The 17,189-nt window shown below is 34.4% G+C and overlaps 1 protein-coding gene across 4 annotated transcripts in view; it reads left to right on the forward strand.

The window, feature by feature from the left end:
• The window catches only part of myrf (myelin regulatory factor), a 72,754-nt gene extending 55,805 nt beyond the window's left edge, over positions 1-16,949 (forward strand). For 2 of the 4 annotated variants that reach the window (XM_056452311.1, XM_056452313.1), the window contains exons 13-27: positions 2,169-2,277; positions 3,525-3,634; positions 5,238-5,398; positions 5,486-5,558; positions 7,171-7,253; positions 7,350-7,418; positions 7,494-7,577; positions 10,630-10,709; positions 10,792-10,905; positions 11,308-11,535; positions 12,092-12,176; positions 12,796-12,858; positions 13,859-13,964; positions 14,051-14,125; positions 15,858-16,949. In XM_056452311.1, the coding sequence (XP_056308286.1) occupies positions 2,169-2,277; positions 3,525-3,634; positions 5,238-5,398; positions 5,486-5,558; positions 7,171-7,253; positions 7,350-7,418; positions 7,494-7,577; positions 10,630-10,709; positions 10,792-10,905; positions 11,308-11,535; positions 12,092-12,176; positions 12,796-12,858; positions 13,859-13,964; positions 14,051-14,125; positions 15,858-15,941 (1,524 nt within the window). In that variant the 3' untranslated portion in view covers positions 15,942-16,949. The remainder of the gene's footprint in view (positions 1-2,168; positions 2,278-3,524; positions 3,635-5,237; positions 5,399-5,485; positions 5,559-7,170; positions 7,254-7,349; positions 7,419-7,493; positions 7,578-10,629; positions 10,710-10,791; positions 10,906-11,307; positions 11,536-12,091; positions 12,177-12,795; positions 12,859-13,858; positions 13,965-14,050; positions 14,126-15,857) is intronic. The other 2 variants (XM_056452312.1, XM_056452314.1) reach the window with 2 other exon arrangements.
• The last annotated feature ends 240 nt before the right edge of the window (positions 16,950-17,189 follow it).

The raw sequence follows: 17,189 nt of genomic DNA on the forward strand, positions 1-17,189 counted from the left end.
TAATCAATCGACCATTGTAAAATAAAAAAAAATAAGAAAAAAAAAAAAATAATAAACCTAAATGAAAGAAAATATTGTTTATTTATGCATATATTATTATTAATGCATATTTAACCAGTGTTGGGCAAGCTACTTGAAAAATGTAGTGGCTAAGCTATTTGCTACACTACTTAAAATGTAGCTCAACTACACTTAAAGCTACAGCCTGGGAAATGTAGCAAGCTAAGCTAAAAGCTACATGGCAAAAGTAGCTATGCTACATCTAAGCTTTTTTTGAAATTTTCATTTTTAAATCAAAGTAACTTAAATTATCATTCATATCTTAGTGATCACTAAAACGGTCAGTGAATCATATGAGGCAGAACTGTTCAGTTCAGTTATTTACTGTAAATAATATTGTACCAAACAGAAACAAACTATAGTATATAACAGCAAAAACAAAAACCAGGTGTTACACATTTAAAATACTATAGTAATGTATAGTAAAGGGACATATTTACAAATAAGTATTAAATTACACTAACTTACATATTGTAGTATCATTAATAACTATCATGAAATAACAGTAATTACCATAGTATACTTTAGCCTTTACTACAGTAAACTATATATATATATATATATATATATATATATATATATATATATATATATATATATATATATATATATATATATATATACTGTATATACACACACAGGTCCTTCTCAAAAAATTAGCATATTGTGCTAAAGTTCATTATTTTCTGTAATATACTGATAAACATTAGACTTTCATATATTTTAGATTCATTACACACAACTGAAGTAGTTAAAGCCTTTTATTGTTTTAATATTGATGATTTTGGCATACAGCTCCCACTGAGGTGCCTTGATACAGCACTCTGGGAACAGCCTATTCGTTCAGAAATTTCTTTCTGTGTCCTACCCTCTTGCTTGAGATTGTCAATGATGGCCTTCTGGACAGCAGTCAGGTCAGCAGTCTTACCCATGATTGAGGTTTTGAGTAATGAACCAGACTGGGAGTTTTTAAAAGCCTCAGGAATGTTTTGCAGGTGTTTAGAGTCAATTAGTTGATTCAGATGATTAGGTTAATAGCTCGTTTAGTAGTTAAAAGGCTTGAACTACTTCAGTTGTGTGTAATGAATCTAAAATATATGAAAGTCTAATGTTTATCAATACATTACAGAAAATAATGAACTTTATCACAATATGCTTATTTTTTGAGAAGGACCTGTATATGTATATATATATATGTATGAATGTATGTGTGTGTATATATATATATATATATATATATATATATATATATATATATATATATATATATATATATATATATATATATATATATATATATATATATATATATATATATATATATATATATATATATATATAACTCCTCTCCCTCAGTCATGTTTCAATCAAGCATGTCAGCCCAATGATTGATTTGCGACGTCACAGACTAGAAGCGAGAGGTGACAGTATCGCACCAAAAACTTTGTTGTCAACTATCGTAAAACAAGAAGGGGAAGAAATCGTCATTCTCGCCATCATATGAATTTACCTTCATCAGCTAGACACCGGCCTCAGCTCAGTGAATGTTGATGCTGTCACTTATTGATCTGCGATCAGTAAATGTAGCTTGTGTGGACGCTATTGCGCTACTTGACTAAAAAAAATAGCTTTGCTACTAAAAAGCTATTGGATTTATAAAGTAGCGACGCTACCATCACGCTACTGAGAAATGTAGTTAAGCTAGTAGCTGCCCAACACTGTATTTAACCCTTTTGTTTTGATTACAATGTTTAATTCATTTTGATTGACAGCATTTATGAATGATTGATTGATTACTTTATGACATTTCTTGTATGACATTGTAAAACATTCTGATTCATTTAGATTTTTGATTGATTTTTATGTTAAATAAATAAATATATAAAATTATATTACTTTATTTATGCATTTATTATTATTATTATTATTATTATTATTATTATTTTTGTATGAACAAAAGACGTCCCTTTTATTTTGACTGATATTTATTGTATCTTTGTGATTTGTTACCTTTCTATATCTACTCCAGCTAATTGAATGGTGTGAATATTGAATATTATTATCAGGATTGTATGGTAATGGCCTGTTTTCTTCATGTGCGGGTGCAGGTAGACACCACTGATAACCTGCGGCGCATTTCTCAGATGCGTTTGGTTCACTATCAGTACAAGCCTGAGTTTGCGGCCACGGTGGGCATCGATGCCACTGCTGAGACGGGTACGGTCTGTGCTTATACATCCGACTCAATTACTGTTCACAACTGCGCTCATATTTCACCACTAAATCAAAAGAAGACAAAGTTTTGCTTTGAGAATTGATGCCTATTTGTTGGTGACTGATCTTTTTATATAGTCAATTTATTAAAATATACTGCATATGTATAAATATATATACACGACATCCTAAACCAGTGTTATTTTCTATTATTGATAATGCATTTATAGTTATCATTAATATTTATTCATTTCATAATTTAGTTTTATTTGTATATTATTCTTTTTTCAGTCATAACTTTCTTTTTAATTGTAGTATTTTAATGTGCTTTTGTCATTGTTTTATTGTAGCTGCATTCTTGTTTGCTTCCATTTGCTTATTTTCATTATCATTAATAGTTTTTAGTTTGAGTTTTAGTCATTTTTGATGGGTTTTTTGGTTTTATTTATTTTGATTTAGCTTGGTTTTTCTTTCATTTCTTTCATTTTTTTTGTCATTTTGTTTAATTAATTTTTCAATATTTCAATGCTGTAATTTTAACATCCTTCAAATCTTTCTCTTTTTATCATTTTTTAAATATTTCTATTTACCTATAATTACTTTTATTGCACTCACTTTTTATTATAGGTTCGTGGGTTTTGTTTTTGTTTTTAATACACATTTTTATTTAGCTTCAATTCATTTTTATTTCAGGTTTGGCATTTTCAAACTTTTCCTAATTATTGTATTTAATTATTTATAAAAATGATCTTTTCTCATTTCATCCTTGTGATTATGCGGTGAACTTTGACCCAGACATTTCTGTAAGAAATTTATTCATAACATAATTGAGGACTGTAAAACTAATCCTTAACAAAACCACATCCTCCTAACAGTTTTTATTTGTTTCTGTGTGTGTGTGTGTGTGTGTGTGTGTGTGTGTGTGTGTGTGTGTGTGTGTGTGTGTGTGTACGTGTTTTTCGTGACATGTCAGGACACAAATCTGTATAATGACATAGGTATGACACAGGTATTACAAAAAGGAGGTGAGATATGAGGACATTGGTGACGTCCCCATTTGTCAAACGGCTTCTAAATCTCCCAGGATGAGTTTAATCAGAGTGTAAAGCTGCACACAGTCTCCTGTGATGGTTGGGTTTAGGGGTAGGGTGGGGTTAGGGCAATACAATATACGGTTTGGAGTATAAACTGAATGGAAACCTATGTAATGTACCCACTTTTCACAAAAACAAACATGTGTGTGTTATCAGGAGTTATTGCTCAGGAGGTTCAGCAGATTCTCCCAGAAGCCGTGAAGGAAGGAGGAGATGTGGTGTGTGCAAATGGAGAGACCATCCCCAATCTACTTGTGGTCAATAAAGTACGCACACACACACACAAGCACACACAAGCACACACACACTCTTAAGGCCCAGGATACTTCAAAACTAAATTGAAGAACAAACTGAAATTACATAATTTCGAACAAAATCTGGGCAAAAATTAAGTTCGTTCAGCTGCCATTGTTCCATGACAATAACACAATCAGTGAGTGTGCTATTAATCTCCGCCGCCTTTGACGTGCAGATTTTTCCCCCCATTTGTTTCTTATTCTAAAGGGGTTTAGACAGGAGAACAACAATCTAAAACAACAACACCACATCAATACACTTTAGAGTGGAGTAGCAGAGCTGCTGCAGATGTAGCGGTCACACTGGCAGGGCTATTCAGTGTGTGTCCTCGGTAGGGTTGGGTAACGTTTCAGGTTATTTCGATATTGGTGCTAAATTGATACTTTTAAAATGGTACCGGTGCCAAAACAGTGCCTGAACCGATACTTTTGAGCCACAAAATTATGGTGGATGACTCTAGGAAAATCTTTTATTTGACAAAATTTTTAAATCATTTTAATTGAACAATATAATTAAAGTTGAAAGTATACGTCAATTTATATTTTATACATTAATAAGACATACGGTTTATAGCATTGAATATTGAACAGAATAACATTGACGATGTTGTTCGTATCCCTCAAAGTTGTTTAGAATTAAATGTTTAGAGATGGTGTGACCAAAGTCCCTGTAAGAATTCTATAGTCTTTGGTGTGACACAACCTGTACCTATGTGTGCCTTTGATGCAACCCCTTGATGCTTCTTACGTTCTTGTCGCAGCACCAGTGACACCGAAATTAGCCACCGCAAGTCATATGCTGATTCAGTCCTGTGCATACCGGTTACATAGGGTTTTGGTACTCAACTCTAGTCCTCGGCGAATAGAAAATGTAAAGCAGGTTGGATAACAGAATGATAGTTGACAATGAATTAGCCTCTTCAGAACATCTGCACATGCTCTTCCCGAAACTTTAGAAAAACATCACACATTCAGAGATAGATGAAAAGGCACCAGAGTTTGTTTACCTTTTTGGTGCGGTTCATTTGGGGGAAACAGCTGTCATACTCTGGTGTAAACCAAACAGGCGAACAGAGACCTGCTTGAAGATGTGGCCTCAGTACAATTTCAATCGAACCCTGGAGTTATTGGTTAGTGGTGAGACCGTGAAACGACCTTAAACTGCTTTTTTAGACTAGACCAACTGCATTCTGGGATAAGTATGTTTTTTGACACTTTACCGCAATTATGGCAAGTTGCGCACAAGTGTGGACTTGTGAGGAGGTCCATACTGCCTGCTGACTTTTCCTCCGCTCTTTGTTTACTTCCACTTTGCGCATGTGAGTGTCCCGCGCGTTAATTCTGGCCAATTAAAATGCAGTTCAGGAAATTAGTCTAGCCAATGGCTGATGTAGGTGTTGTCACATGACTGCTTTTCAGTTCATTTCAACTGGTTCGGAGCGGTCAGTCTGGTGTGAAACTGGCTACAGTGTATAATTTTTAACCTTTATCTGGACCAAAGGAAAAGTATTACAGATGTGAAAAAGCTCACACATTGTATCTGTTTCAGTCACGAGTGTGTTTGACTCTGCAGGAGCGGATCTTCATGGAGAATGTGGGCGCAGTGAAGGAGCTCTGCAAACTCACTGATAATCTGGAGACCCGCATTGATGAGCTGGAGCGCTGGAGCCGCAAACTAGCCAAACTGAGGAGACTGGACAGCATGAAGAGCACCGTCAGTGGAGGAACTGTCAGGTGTGTGTCTGTGGGTTTCAATGAAACTGTGGTTCATCTGTTTGGGCAAATTCAAAGTCTGAACAAATGTGCTCTCTTTTTTTCTAGCCAATCAGGAAGCTATTTTAGCAGAACTGGAAGTGGCCCGCTCAAGAAAAAATCAGCTATGCCAGGAAGCAAAGTATGATTAAAATACAGTACACCTACAGTATTATGATGAATTCAGTATTTGAGTGGGATGGGTGATAATGCTGGGAAAGACTGAATATGATGGGATAATAACATGGATGAGATGTAGAATGAGGAAGAAACATAATAGAACCAAATGGAATCAAATAGAATAATAGAAGTTGGAATATCCACTCATATGGAATCAAAATCAACTGAAAAGGAATCATGGAATGGAAAGAATGATTTAAAATGTAACCGGACCATATGGATCAGAATGGGATATCATCTGGAAGTGAATTGAATCAATTCAATGCGATGGTTACGATCATATAGCTGAATTTTATCGGGACAAAATCTTATCGGATTGATGGGATAATATGGAATGGTAAATAATCAAATAAATATAATCATGCTGGAAAGAATCATGTTGGATAGAATAGAACCATATTAGGATGGACATAATCTTATGGGATAGAATAGAATCTTATAGGATGGGATAGAATCATAATGCATTAAATAGAATTGTATTAGGATGCATCAAACTGGATCGAATCATATCAGATAGAATATAATCATATTGGGTTAGATAGAATCAAATAGGAAGAGAAAGAATCAAACTAGATCGGATCATAATGGATGAAATAGAATCATATTAGTATGGATATAATCAAATGGAATAATATGGGAAAGAATATAATCATATTGAATGGGATAGAATCATATGAGATGGGTTGGAATCATATAAAGTAGGATTGGATAGAATCATTGCATGGGCTATAATCATATGGGATGGCATAGAATCATATTGAATGGGATAGAATCATAATGGATGGAATTTAATTAATATTAGAATGGATAGAATCAAATTGGATGGGATATAATCATTTGGGATGGTATAGAATCATATGGGATGGGATCATACTGAATGGGATAGAATCATATGGGATGGGTTGGAATCATATACAGTAGGATGGGATAGCATCATATTGGATGGGATAGAATCATATTGAATGGGATAGAATTATAATGGATGGAATTTAATCAATATTAGAATGGACAGAATCAAATTGGATGGGATAGAATCATATGGGAAAGAGTAGAATCATAGTGGATGGGATTTAAGCATTTAGGATGGGATAGAATCATGTTGGATAAAATAGAATCATATTGGATAGGATATAATCATATAAGACAGGGTAGAATCTAATTGGATGGGATAGAATCATATTGGATAGGGTAGAATCATATGGGATGGGATGGAATCATATTGAATGAGAGAGAATCATATGCGATAGAATAGAATCATATTGGATAAAATACGATCAAATTAGGATGGATAGAATCAAATGGGATGGGATATAATCCAGTTGGATGGAATAGAATCCTTTTGAATTGGACTGAATAATATAGAATCACAAAAAGCTGAGAGAGAATCAAATGGAATTAATACTAATAGAGTCTTATTGAGCCATCTGAAAAAGTAGATTTGTATTGGGATGGACAAAATCATATAACATTACAATATGAAATGCAGTGTGATCAGAGTGAGTGTTAAGATGTGTGTGTGTGTGTGTGTGTGTGTGTGTGTGTGTGTGTGTGTGTGTGTGTGTGTGTGTGTGTAGCGGGTCGTTCCGGAGCAGAGCTGTCTGAGTCACAGGTTCATGCAGGCAACCATCCTGGCTCTGGTCATCATAATGGCCTTCAGGTAAGAGAGGACATCAGTAAATGACCATCCACAGTGTGTGTGTGTGTGTGTGTGTGTGTTTCATGCTCATTCTCATGTCTGACTCTCGTCCCATAGCGTCATCTCCATGTCCATCCTCTATGTGCTCAATCTTCAACAGCATGGAAGCATTAGTGATGTTGAGGGGTATGTAGATCTCCACAATCATCCGTTCATCCTTCCTGAAATCTCTCGTCTGATCTCCTCTCGCTGGTTTTGTAGCTCTTCGTCCCGCTGTCTTCTTTTCGTCTCTCGGACGCCCTTCCTCACTGCAGCCTTCACATTCTGTCCATCCTCCTGCCTGTGGTAATGCTCTCCACTTCCTCCTGTCTGACATTTCATTCCTACCTTTTCAGCATTAAAAGATGTACAGCTGAAGTCTGAATTATTCGCCTCCCTGTTTATTTCCCCCCAATTTCTGTTTAGTGGAAATATGATTTTTTTAATAGACATAATAGTTTTAATAACTCATTTCTAATAACGGATTTCTTTTTTCTTTGCCATGATGACAGCACATTATATTTGATTAGATTTTAAGATACTAGTATTCAGATTAACGTAACATTTAAAGGCTTAACTAGGTCTATTAGGGTAATTAGGCAAGTCATTGTATGACAGTGGTTTGTTCTGTAGACAATCGGAAAAAAATATTAGCTTAAGGGGGCTAATAATATTGACCTTAAAATGTTTTCTAAAAAATTAAAAACTGCTTTTATTCTAGCCGAAATCAAACAAATAAGACTTTCTCCAGAAGAAAAAATATTATAGGAAATACTGCGAAAATTTCCTGAATCTGTTAAACATCATTTGGGAAATATTTGAATAAGAAACAAAACTAAATAAATGACAGGATGGGTTCATAATTTTGACTTTGTTTTTATTTTGAGTTTTCATTTCATAATTTAGTTTTATTTGTATGATATTATTATTATTTTTTCTGTCATAGATTTCTTTTTAATTGTAGTATTTTGATGTGCTTTTGTCATTGTTTTATTGTAGCTATATTTTTGTTTGCTTTCATTTGCTTATTTCCGTGATCATTTTCAGTTTTTTAGTTTGAGTTTTAGTCATTTTTGATGTGATTTTGTTGGTTTTATTTATTTTTATATTTTGATTTAGCTTTTTATTATTATTTTTATCATTATTATTATTATTATTATTATCATCATCATCATCATCATCGTTCGTTTTTTAATATTTGTTTATCTGTGATTTTTTTGCAAAACTATAATTAAAACTATCAGTGAAATGAAAACAAATTAAAAAGGTAAACAGAAGTATTTCAAAAAATGATAAACAGAAAGATTTGGAGGATGTTGTGATTCACGTTATTCCTCAAATGGAGTCAAATCTTTGTTTATCATTTTTTAAAATACTTCTATTTACCTTTTTAATTTGTTTTCACTTCACTTATAGTTTTAATTATAGTTTTGCATGTTTTGTATTTGTTTTCATTCAAATTTTTTATTTACCTTCAATTTATTTTTATTTCAGTTTTGGCATTTTTAAACTTTTACTAATTATTGTATTTAGTTATCAAGAATTTAATCAATAGAATATAGCTTATATAAAAAATATAGCTTAAGGGGGCTAATAATGTTGACTTTAAAATGATTTTAAAAAATTAAAAACTGCTTTTGTTCTAACCCTGAATCTGTTAAACATCTATTGGGAAATATTTAAAAAAGAAAATAAAAGAAAAAATTCAGGCGAATCATTCTGACTTCAACTGTTGTGTCAAAAGTTGTGTTTTCCATAAAAATATTATGGCTGATCATTTATAGACTTGATTTTATTACGCTCAAAGCTGCCATTATTTGATCAAGAATCTAATTTAAAAAATACATTAAAATAGTAATATTGCATTCCTGCATAGACCATTTGATTGCCATTGGCTGAATTTGTTTGTTTATGTGTGTTTTAACCACACTTGTTGAAAGCTCTTGAATTTCAGACATGAATTCAAGGCCTGCAAAGTACTTAAAAACAAACACAGGCCCTTAAAAAATGCTTGAATTAAGTTTAAAATGGAATTTGTATATGGTGTTATTTTAACAGTTTCAACAAAAAGAGAATGAAAAACTATTTATTTAATCTTACATCTTACATTTAAATCTTGTACAGTAACACAGACAAATAATACACGTTTTTAACATTTTTCAGAAACCACATTTGATTATGACCAGTATTGAATTCAACTAATTTTTCAACAAATTTTTTGAAAATGACACATTGAAAACATCATCACTGACATTTTAATGTCAATATTACAGTAAGTGTAAGTGAAACGTTATGTACAGTAAGGATGGCTTAACATATGCTGCTGTGTATTACAAAGGTGTTTGATTTGAAATTATTGGTGCTTTAAAAAGTCCTTGAATCTGCTGTTTATGAAAGAGTGGGAACCCTGTTTAATATCTATTAGCTAAATATTTTTCCTTTTTTTTTTCCTTTGAACTTTCCTTCACCTGTTTTGTTAATAACAATTTTATTTATTACTATATTACTCTGTTAATCTTTTTTAAGTCCTCTTGCTGCTCTGTATATTAAGCACACTGTTAATATTGTTCATTATTCTGTAGTTTGATCATTTATTATTAATTTCATTATTTTCTGTTTTCAAATTGTTGTTTAAACGTGTTTAGAAATAAATGTTAAATAATAATGAGAGCAACATTGTGGAATATTACAATTTTCTATTTGAGTATATTTAAAACGTGATTTATTATTGTTATAAAGGTTATTCTCCAGTTTTTGTCTCGTGATCATGCTAATTTGGTGCTCAGTAAACTTATTACTGTTAGAATTAATCAATTTAGAAAAAAAAAAAAATTTAGACCCTGGATAGATTTTTTTATGGTAACTTTTGATTAATTTAATGCATCAAATATTAATTTCTTAAATCTTACACCAAAATATTTAATGGTAGAAACGTCAAAACAACAATTTTATATTAGCGGTTTCTCCTAAAATGATTCAGAAGATGTTGGATTCACACAGGGCGTGTCTGAAGTTGGGACTCATCATAGCAGCGTCAGCCAATGAAATAAGTCTGCAATCGGCTACTGCCTGAGCTGGGGCATTTGCACAAAGCGATCTGATTGGCTGATGCTTGTAAAGTTGAGAAATCCAACTTCTGCAGCGAGCAACACCGCTTAAGTGCCGACGGACGCACAATTCAGTTCGGCAATGCTTGACGTCACTCATTAAAAGAGAATGGGAAGTGTTGACGCTGACACCCCGTGTGAATGGGGCGTTAAGATAAAAATCCAATCCAAATCTGAATAATTTTTTCCCATTTTGATCTCATTAATCTGTGATTTTTTTCTTGTTTCCTGTGGGATAATATCTCTATCAGCAGGTCTCGTTCTGTTCTGGGATCAGCTCGCCAGGCGTCTTTTTCTCCAGCAAGAGTGACCACATCTACACTCTCTACAGGTCCTCTGAAACACTCACGCATATAATGCAGATGTTGTGTTTTGTCTGATTAGTTTCATATGAGCTCATTATCTGTTCACAGACCCCACCTCTCTGTCAGTGACCAATCACCCACCCTGCTGCCCTCCAACACTTGCCACAACCAACCAATCAGCAACTCTCAGTTTGTTGCCAGGGAACAACCAATCCACACCAGGTATGACAATAATAGGCTTGTTTGAGGCAAAGAGCTTAGAATGACTAAGAGAACGTTCCATTGCATCAGCAGCGGAATTAAAATTAGTTATCAGAAATTCATTATTAAAATGATTATTTTTAAAATGGTTTTGAATAAATCTTCTCTTTAAACTCTTTAAACATTAACATGAAATTAAAATGAGTCTACTTTTAGCTAACACGTCTTCCTACTTTTTGTCTGGACTAAAACACTATCCTGTGTCATCAGATTATGAAAGCAAAATTCAATGCTCTTTCGGATTGAATCACTTCATTGATTCACTTCAGTGACCCATCAGTTTTTGTTCGATTAATAGTAGAAGGATTCTTTCTGAGCTTCTCTTCATGTCCAGTTGCGTTTCTCTCTGTGTGTTTCTCTCAGACTCCAGCACTGTGGTTCCCACACAGGCCACCATTAACAAGAAGGCAAAGTCTCGGCCTCTGGATAAAGAGAGCCGCAACAAGAACCGGCTGAGTCACACGTCGGCTCCGCTGTTCCTCAGTAAAGCCAAACGGCCTCCGCAGCCTCCAGAAGTGAGCGGAGCCACCAAACGCCTGCCCGGTGGACAACAGACACCACAGAGGAGACAGCGCAGCCCCAATACACACGGTACACACAAAGGTCCCATGAAATTAAAATAAAGTGTTTTAGCTGTTAGTATTGTTCGCTTTTAGGATATCTAGAAGCTAGTGCGCACCAAAACAGAGTCAACATTTGCATTTAGGAGATATAAAACTGATATAAACATGTGAAGCTTGCAGTTTGTCACTTCCGCCTAAATGGATCAACGGTTTTATTCGTGTCAACTCATACTTTCGGTTTCTCATTGAATCTTCTGACCAATCAAATGCTGTCTGGTGTCTGACAAGCCCCGCCCCCTTCAAGACACTTCACATTTGATGCGCTTGAGCTCAAACACCCTCAATGTAGTTTAACAATGTACTGTTAAAATGTGTGTTTGGGTTGGTGCCAATAGTCTAGTGGTTCGTGCGATGGCATATAGCACCGAGGTGCTTACGGTGACCCGAGTTTGAATCCCAGCTCGAGGTCCTTTGTTGATCATTCCCTCCACGCCCATCACTTTCCTGTCAGTAATCTCCACTGTCCTGTACATTAAAAGTGAAAACCCCCAAAAAAATAGTTATAAAAAATGTGTTTGTTTCAGATCCAGCAGGCTGTCTGAGCAAACTGCAGATCCTCCAGACCAACCAGGAGATCCGAGAACTGCACTGCTCCTCAGAGACCTGCAGGTGTGTGTGTGTGTGTGAGGATTACGTTTAATGACATGGGTATGACCTTGATATTACAATGTTGAGGTGGTTTATGAAGACATGCCTTGTGTCCTCGTAATTTTAAACTTTTTTCACATTCAAAATTTGCCCGCGGTTTCTTGTGAGGGTTGGGTTTAGGAGTAAAGCTGCGGTCACACTGGACTTTTCTCCCCATAGACTTCCATTCATACGCACGCGAATGCCTCAGACAGGAAACGCAAGCTTGTGCGACAAGTTTCGCAGTTCGCTGCGTTGCTAAGTTCAAGCATAGTGAACTCTGACCTGCGAAATCGCATCACCTCTGTGGATCACATGACCTCTCTGGACAGAAATTTGAAAATATGGAGCAATCGCTCTCTTTTTAAAATGTCTAATTATCTTCTTTAATCCCGCCCCTTTTCGCAGCGCCATACGACAGAATTTCGCATGCTCAAACTCCAGTGTGACCGCAGCATAAGGTCATATAAGAAGCAGTTTGTACAGTATAAAATACGTTACGCCTATGGAGAATACTCACAAAAACCAACCTGTGTGTGTTTAGATCACTGTATAATGTCTTGTTATCTGACAGCTGGTGGTGTTTTGCTCATTATTGCAGCTTTACAGTGTTTGTAAATGGAGAACACAACTCATCCTCATCTCACGTTACTCTGCATATGACGTGAGTATAAACACGCGTTCAGCTTTTGTTCAGTAATATTGACACTTAAAGCCCAGTCATATTAAAGCCACCTCCTTTCGCTAATTGTTTTACAAAACCAGAGGCTTTTCCTTACATTTTAAATGTAGATATTTTTATAACTTTGTCTGAAACCGTGAAGTAATCTCTTGTAGTAGTTTTAATATCGTATTTTTTTCATTCTCAAGAATACTGTTATTTGTACATCTTTTTTCTTAATATAGGACAGGCAAATTATGGGATTACACCTAGTTGCCAAAGAAATATTTATATTGTTTTACTTTAGCTTATGTACTGAAATGAGTAAAACTAAAATAAAAATTCATTTTCCATTCGGCTTAGTCCCTTATTTATCAGAGGTTGCCACAGCGGAATGAACCGCCAACTATTCCAGCATATGTTTCACTCAGAAGGCCTTCCAGCTGCAACCCAGTACTGGGAAATACACACTCACTCACATTCTCACACACAAACACACACACACACACACATGCACTACGGCCAATTTAGTTAATTCAATTCCCCTATAGCGTATGTGTTTGGACTGTGGAGGAAACCAGAGCACCCGGAGGAAACCCACGCCAACACGAGGAGAACATGCAAACGCCACGCAGAAATGCCAACTGACCCAGCCGAGACTCGAACCAGCCACCTTCTTGCTGTTAGGCGACAGTGTTAACCACTAAGCTACCGTGCTGCTCCATTAAAATGAATGTAAATTTTAAATAAAATGAGTAAAATTAAAGTCATGATGCAAAATAAAAAGAAATTAAATTTACAAAAATCAAATCATTAAAAAAAAAAAAAAACTTTTCAATCTTTTAAGTAAGACTATTTAAATGTTTTATTTGTGTAATTTGCGTCAGAACACCTAATAGGTAAGGAAATATTGTATTATTATTATACCAAACACTTAAAATAACACACACACACACACACACACACACACACACAGAATGACTGACGTGACGTGTGTTTTCAGCTCCTCTGAGGCGTTGTATGTGTGGCGCTGTGGATCCAGCAGAGGGCGACTCTGTCCAAATTACCCAGAATCCTCTTTCTCTCCGTCGCCCAGCACTTTCACGACGGTGAGGCTGCAGGGTTTACTATGAAATCACTGCAGAAATATTCTTCAGGATGTTCAATGTGTTTTGTCCCTGTTGTTTTCCTCCAGGGCACGAGTCATGTGTGGTCACTTCCTGTCCTGCCCTTTCAGGAGGTCACCTACACTTTCAGACTCTCACATTCAGTGAGTCCATTTCACACACAACTCTTGTTCTGGACAATATATATATATATATATATATATATATATATATATATATATATATATATATATATATATATATATATATATATATATATATATATATATATATATATATATATATATATATATATATATATATATATATATATATATATATATATATATATATATATATATATATATATATATATATATTGGATTTATGTATTTGGGAGATGCTTTTATTTAAATTGACTTACTCTGCATTGAAGGAAATCAGTTCTTTATTACTGTGGGAATCAAACCACCTTGTATTGCTCAATTTTACATCTTGCTGTTAGAGTTTATCATTATTATTATTTTTATTAGACTTACATTTCATTCTAAATATTGCTTATGATAAATTGAATTATATATATATATATATATATATATATATATATATATATATATATATATATATATATATATATATATATATATATATATATATATATATATATAGCAGTATTATTAAAAATGTAAATAAATGTACAAATATTTCTCACATCAAATGTTTATTCACATGAGCTTTTTGTTTGTTCAATTGTTTATAATATTTAGATTATGAATATTGCCATCACTCCCCTCTCCCTCCCCACGCATGCAAACACAAACACGCATACATCTGCACCGGTCACTTTGCATAACATAGGTCTGCTAGTTACCTCATACTACCTCCCTGTATAACATTAAGACACTGTCACTTTATCATAATTATCAATATGTTTACAAGCTTGTTTTGCACTATATACCGTTTTGCATCTGCAGAACTCTGGTTTGCGCTCTTTGCCTTAAGTGTAAGTGTTTTGTTTACAAATGTATATTTTTTGGTTTATATTAAAGGAGTAATTGTATTCATTGAAATTCTACTTTTTGTATTATTATTATTATTATTATTATACATGTTAAGCACCTAGGGTCTGAGAGTAACGCAATTTCGATTCTCTGTATGTCCTGTACATGTGCCTGAATTGACAATAAAGCTGACTTTGATAATATACTGTAAATATTGTAACATAAACAAAAAGCTTATAGGAATGTACATTTGATGTGAGAAATATTTGTAGATATTTTATTAATAAATTACATTTATAGTTGATATCCTCATTGTATTTTTATTAAATAAAGACTTGATGGCATTAAAATATTATACTTATTTTAGATAATTTTATAAATATTATAAGTATAATAATTTAAAAGAGAAAAATGCCATAAAGTCTTTTAGTACAAATAAAATGAGGATATTAACAAAAAAAACACACACTCATATTAAATTGAATAGAGATTTTAATGAAATTAAAAACTAACAAAAAATAACACTTTAGAAATGGGTATTATGCTAAATATAAACCAATTTAGTGATTTGACAAAGGTTAAATGAAGACGTCTTATTTTTATACATTTATTTTAAAAAGAGTTTTGTAGTTTATTTTGATATACCTACAGTAAACAGCTGATACTTCAATTAAAAATTAATAAATGAATAATATGACAAACAAAAGAATAAACGGTTAATTAAAATAAATAAAACAAATAAATTCCAAGTATTATTAAAAACGATAATAGTGTTGTGTAGTACATTTTCTTGGTTTTTACGTCTCTCTACAGCACTTTAGAGTACAGGTACTGCTATATTTGTGCTATATAAATACAGTATATTAAATTAACCATTGACCCTCTCTGTTGACAGAGTCAGTCTGGCTGCGGCGCTGGAGATGAGGTTCAGTCTTCACACTGTTCAGAGTACAGTTTCCTCATTCACAGCACATGCTAAAGAGCGTCACGAGGACATTCAGAGATGCATCGAGAAAAACTGCACGTATTTGTACAAGAACAAAAAGGAAAGGATGCTTATTTAAAAATACGTTTTCTCCTGAGATTTCTTAGCATTAAGCTCAATGATGCATTATAAACACACTCGCACACATACATACACACACAGATTCACATTCATTCATTCATTCATTTATTTTCTTTTCAGCTTAGTCCCTTTATTAATCTGGGATCGCCACAGCGGAATGAATCGCCAACTTATCCAGCATATGTTTCACGCAGCGGATGCCCTTCCAGTTGCAACCCAGCACTGGGAAACATCCATACACACTCATTCTCACAAACGCACTAGGGACAATTTAGCTTACCCAATTCACCTGTACCAAATGTCTTTAGACTGTGGGGGGAAACCGGAGCACCCGGAGGAAACCCACGCCAACACAGGGAGAACATGCAAACTCCATACAGAAACGCCAACTGATTTACATATTAAATATAAACAGGTATCAGTAGCCGGGTTTCAATTCAAACATTAAGCTCATTTGTTCAAAGTTTTCAAAAACACCAATGTGATTTAAGTGCGTTTCCATCTAGTTGTTAGTAGGGATGTAACGATTCACCGTGAGCCGCTTGAAAATCAATTCAAATATGTGACGATTCAAACCGGTAGAAATGCTAAATGAGTCGCGATACATGTTCTGAACAGAGGGGGCGCTGTGTTTACAGGCGCACACTTGCTTAACCTGCACATCAGCGGTGAGCGAGAGGTGGAGCGGCAGACTAAAATGACAGCGGTGAGGTGCGCCAGACAAAACACCAACTGTGTGTAAAAAGACGTTTACTTACACTAACAATACAACGAATTTGATACAGCAACTACCGTCACAGACGTCTATACGCAAAAAGCTATTAATAGGGCAAACCACACGGACCGGAGGATTGACAGCTCCGCTTGCTCTGACGAGTGCTAGCGTTAAGGAGATCACACAGTGCATCAGTGTTTTCATATGAAAGTGTGAAGATGTTTTTCAGACTGGCAGAGAAAGCTGTGCTGTTACAGGTATTAGATTTGTTTCCTTTCCACCCTCTCCTTTTCAGTTTAGTTTATGCATATTTCATAATTTGCTTATCATATCATATATTATAATCAGTATTTGATGTCAGTGGCCAGTCCCCTGGAGCAGAGGGCCTATTGACCACCTCTGTACACACTGCTCTCTGTTTTAGCAAAGGCTTTCCTCTCCACACC

This window comes from Danio aesculapii, chromosome 25 (assembly GCF_903798145.1).
Source record: "Danio aesculapii chromosome 25, fDanAes4.1, whole genome shotgun sequence".
Taxonomy (NCBI): domain Eukaryota; kingdom Metazoa; phylum Chordata; class Actinopteri; order Cypriniformes; family Danionidae; genus Danio; species Danio aesculapii.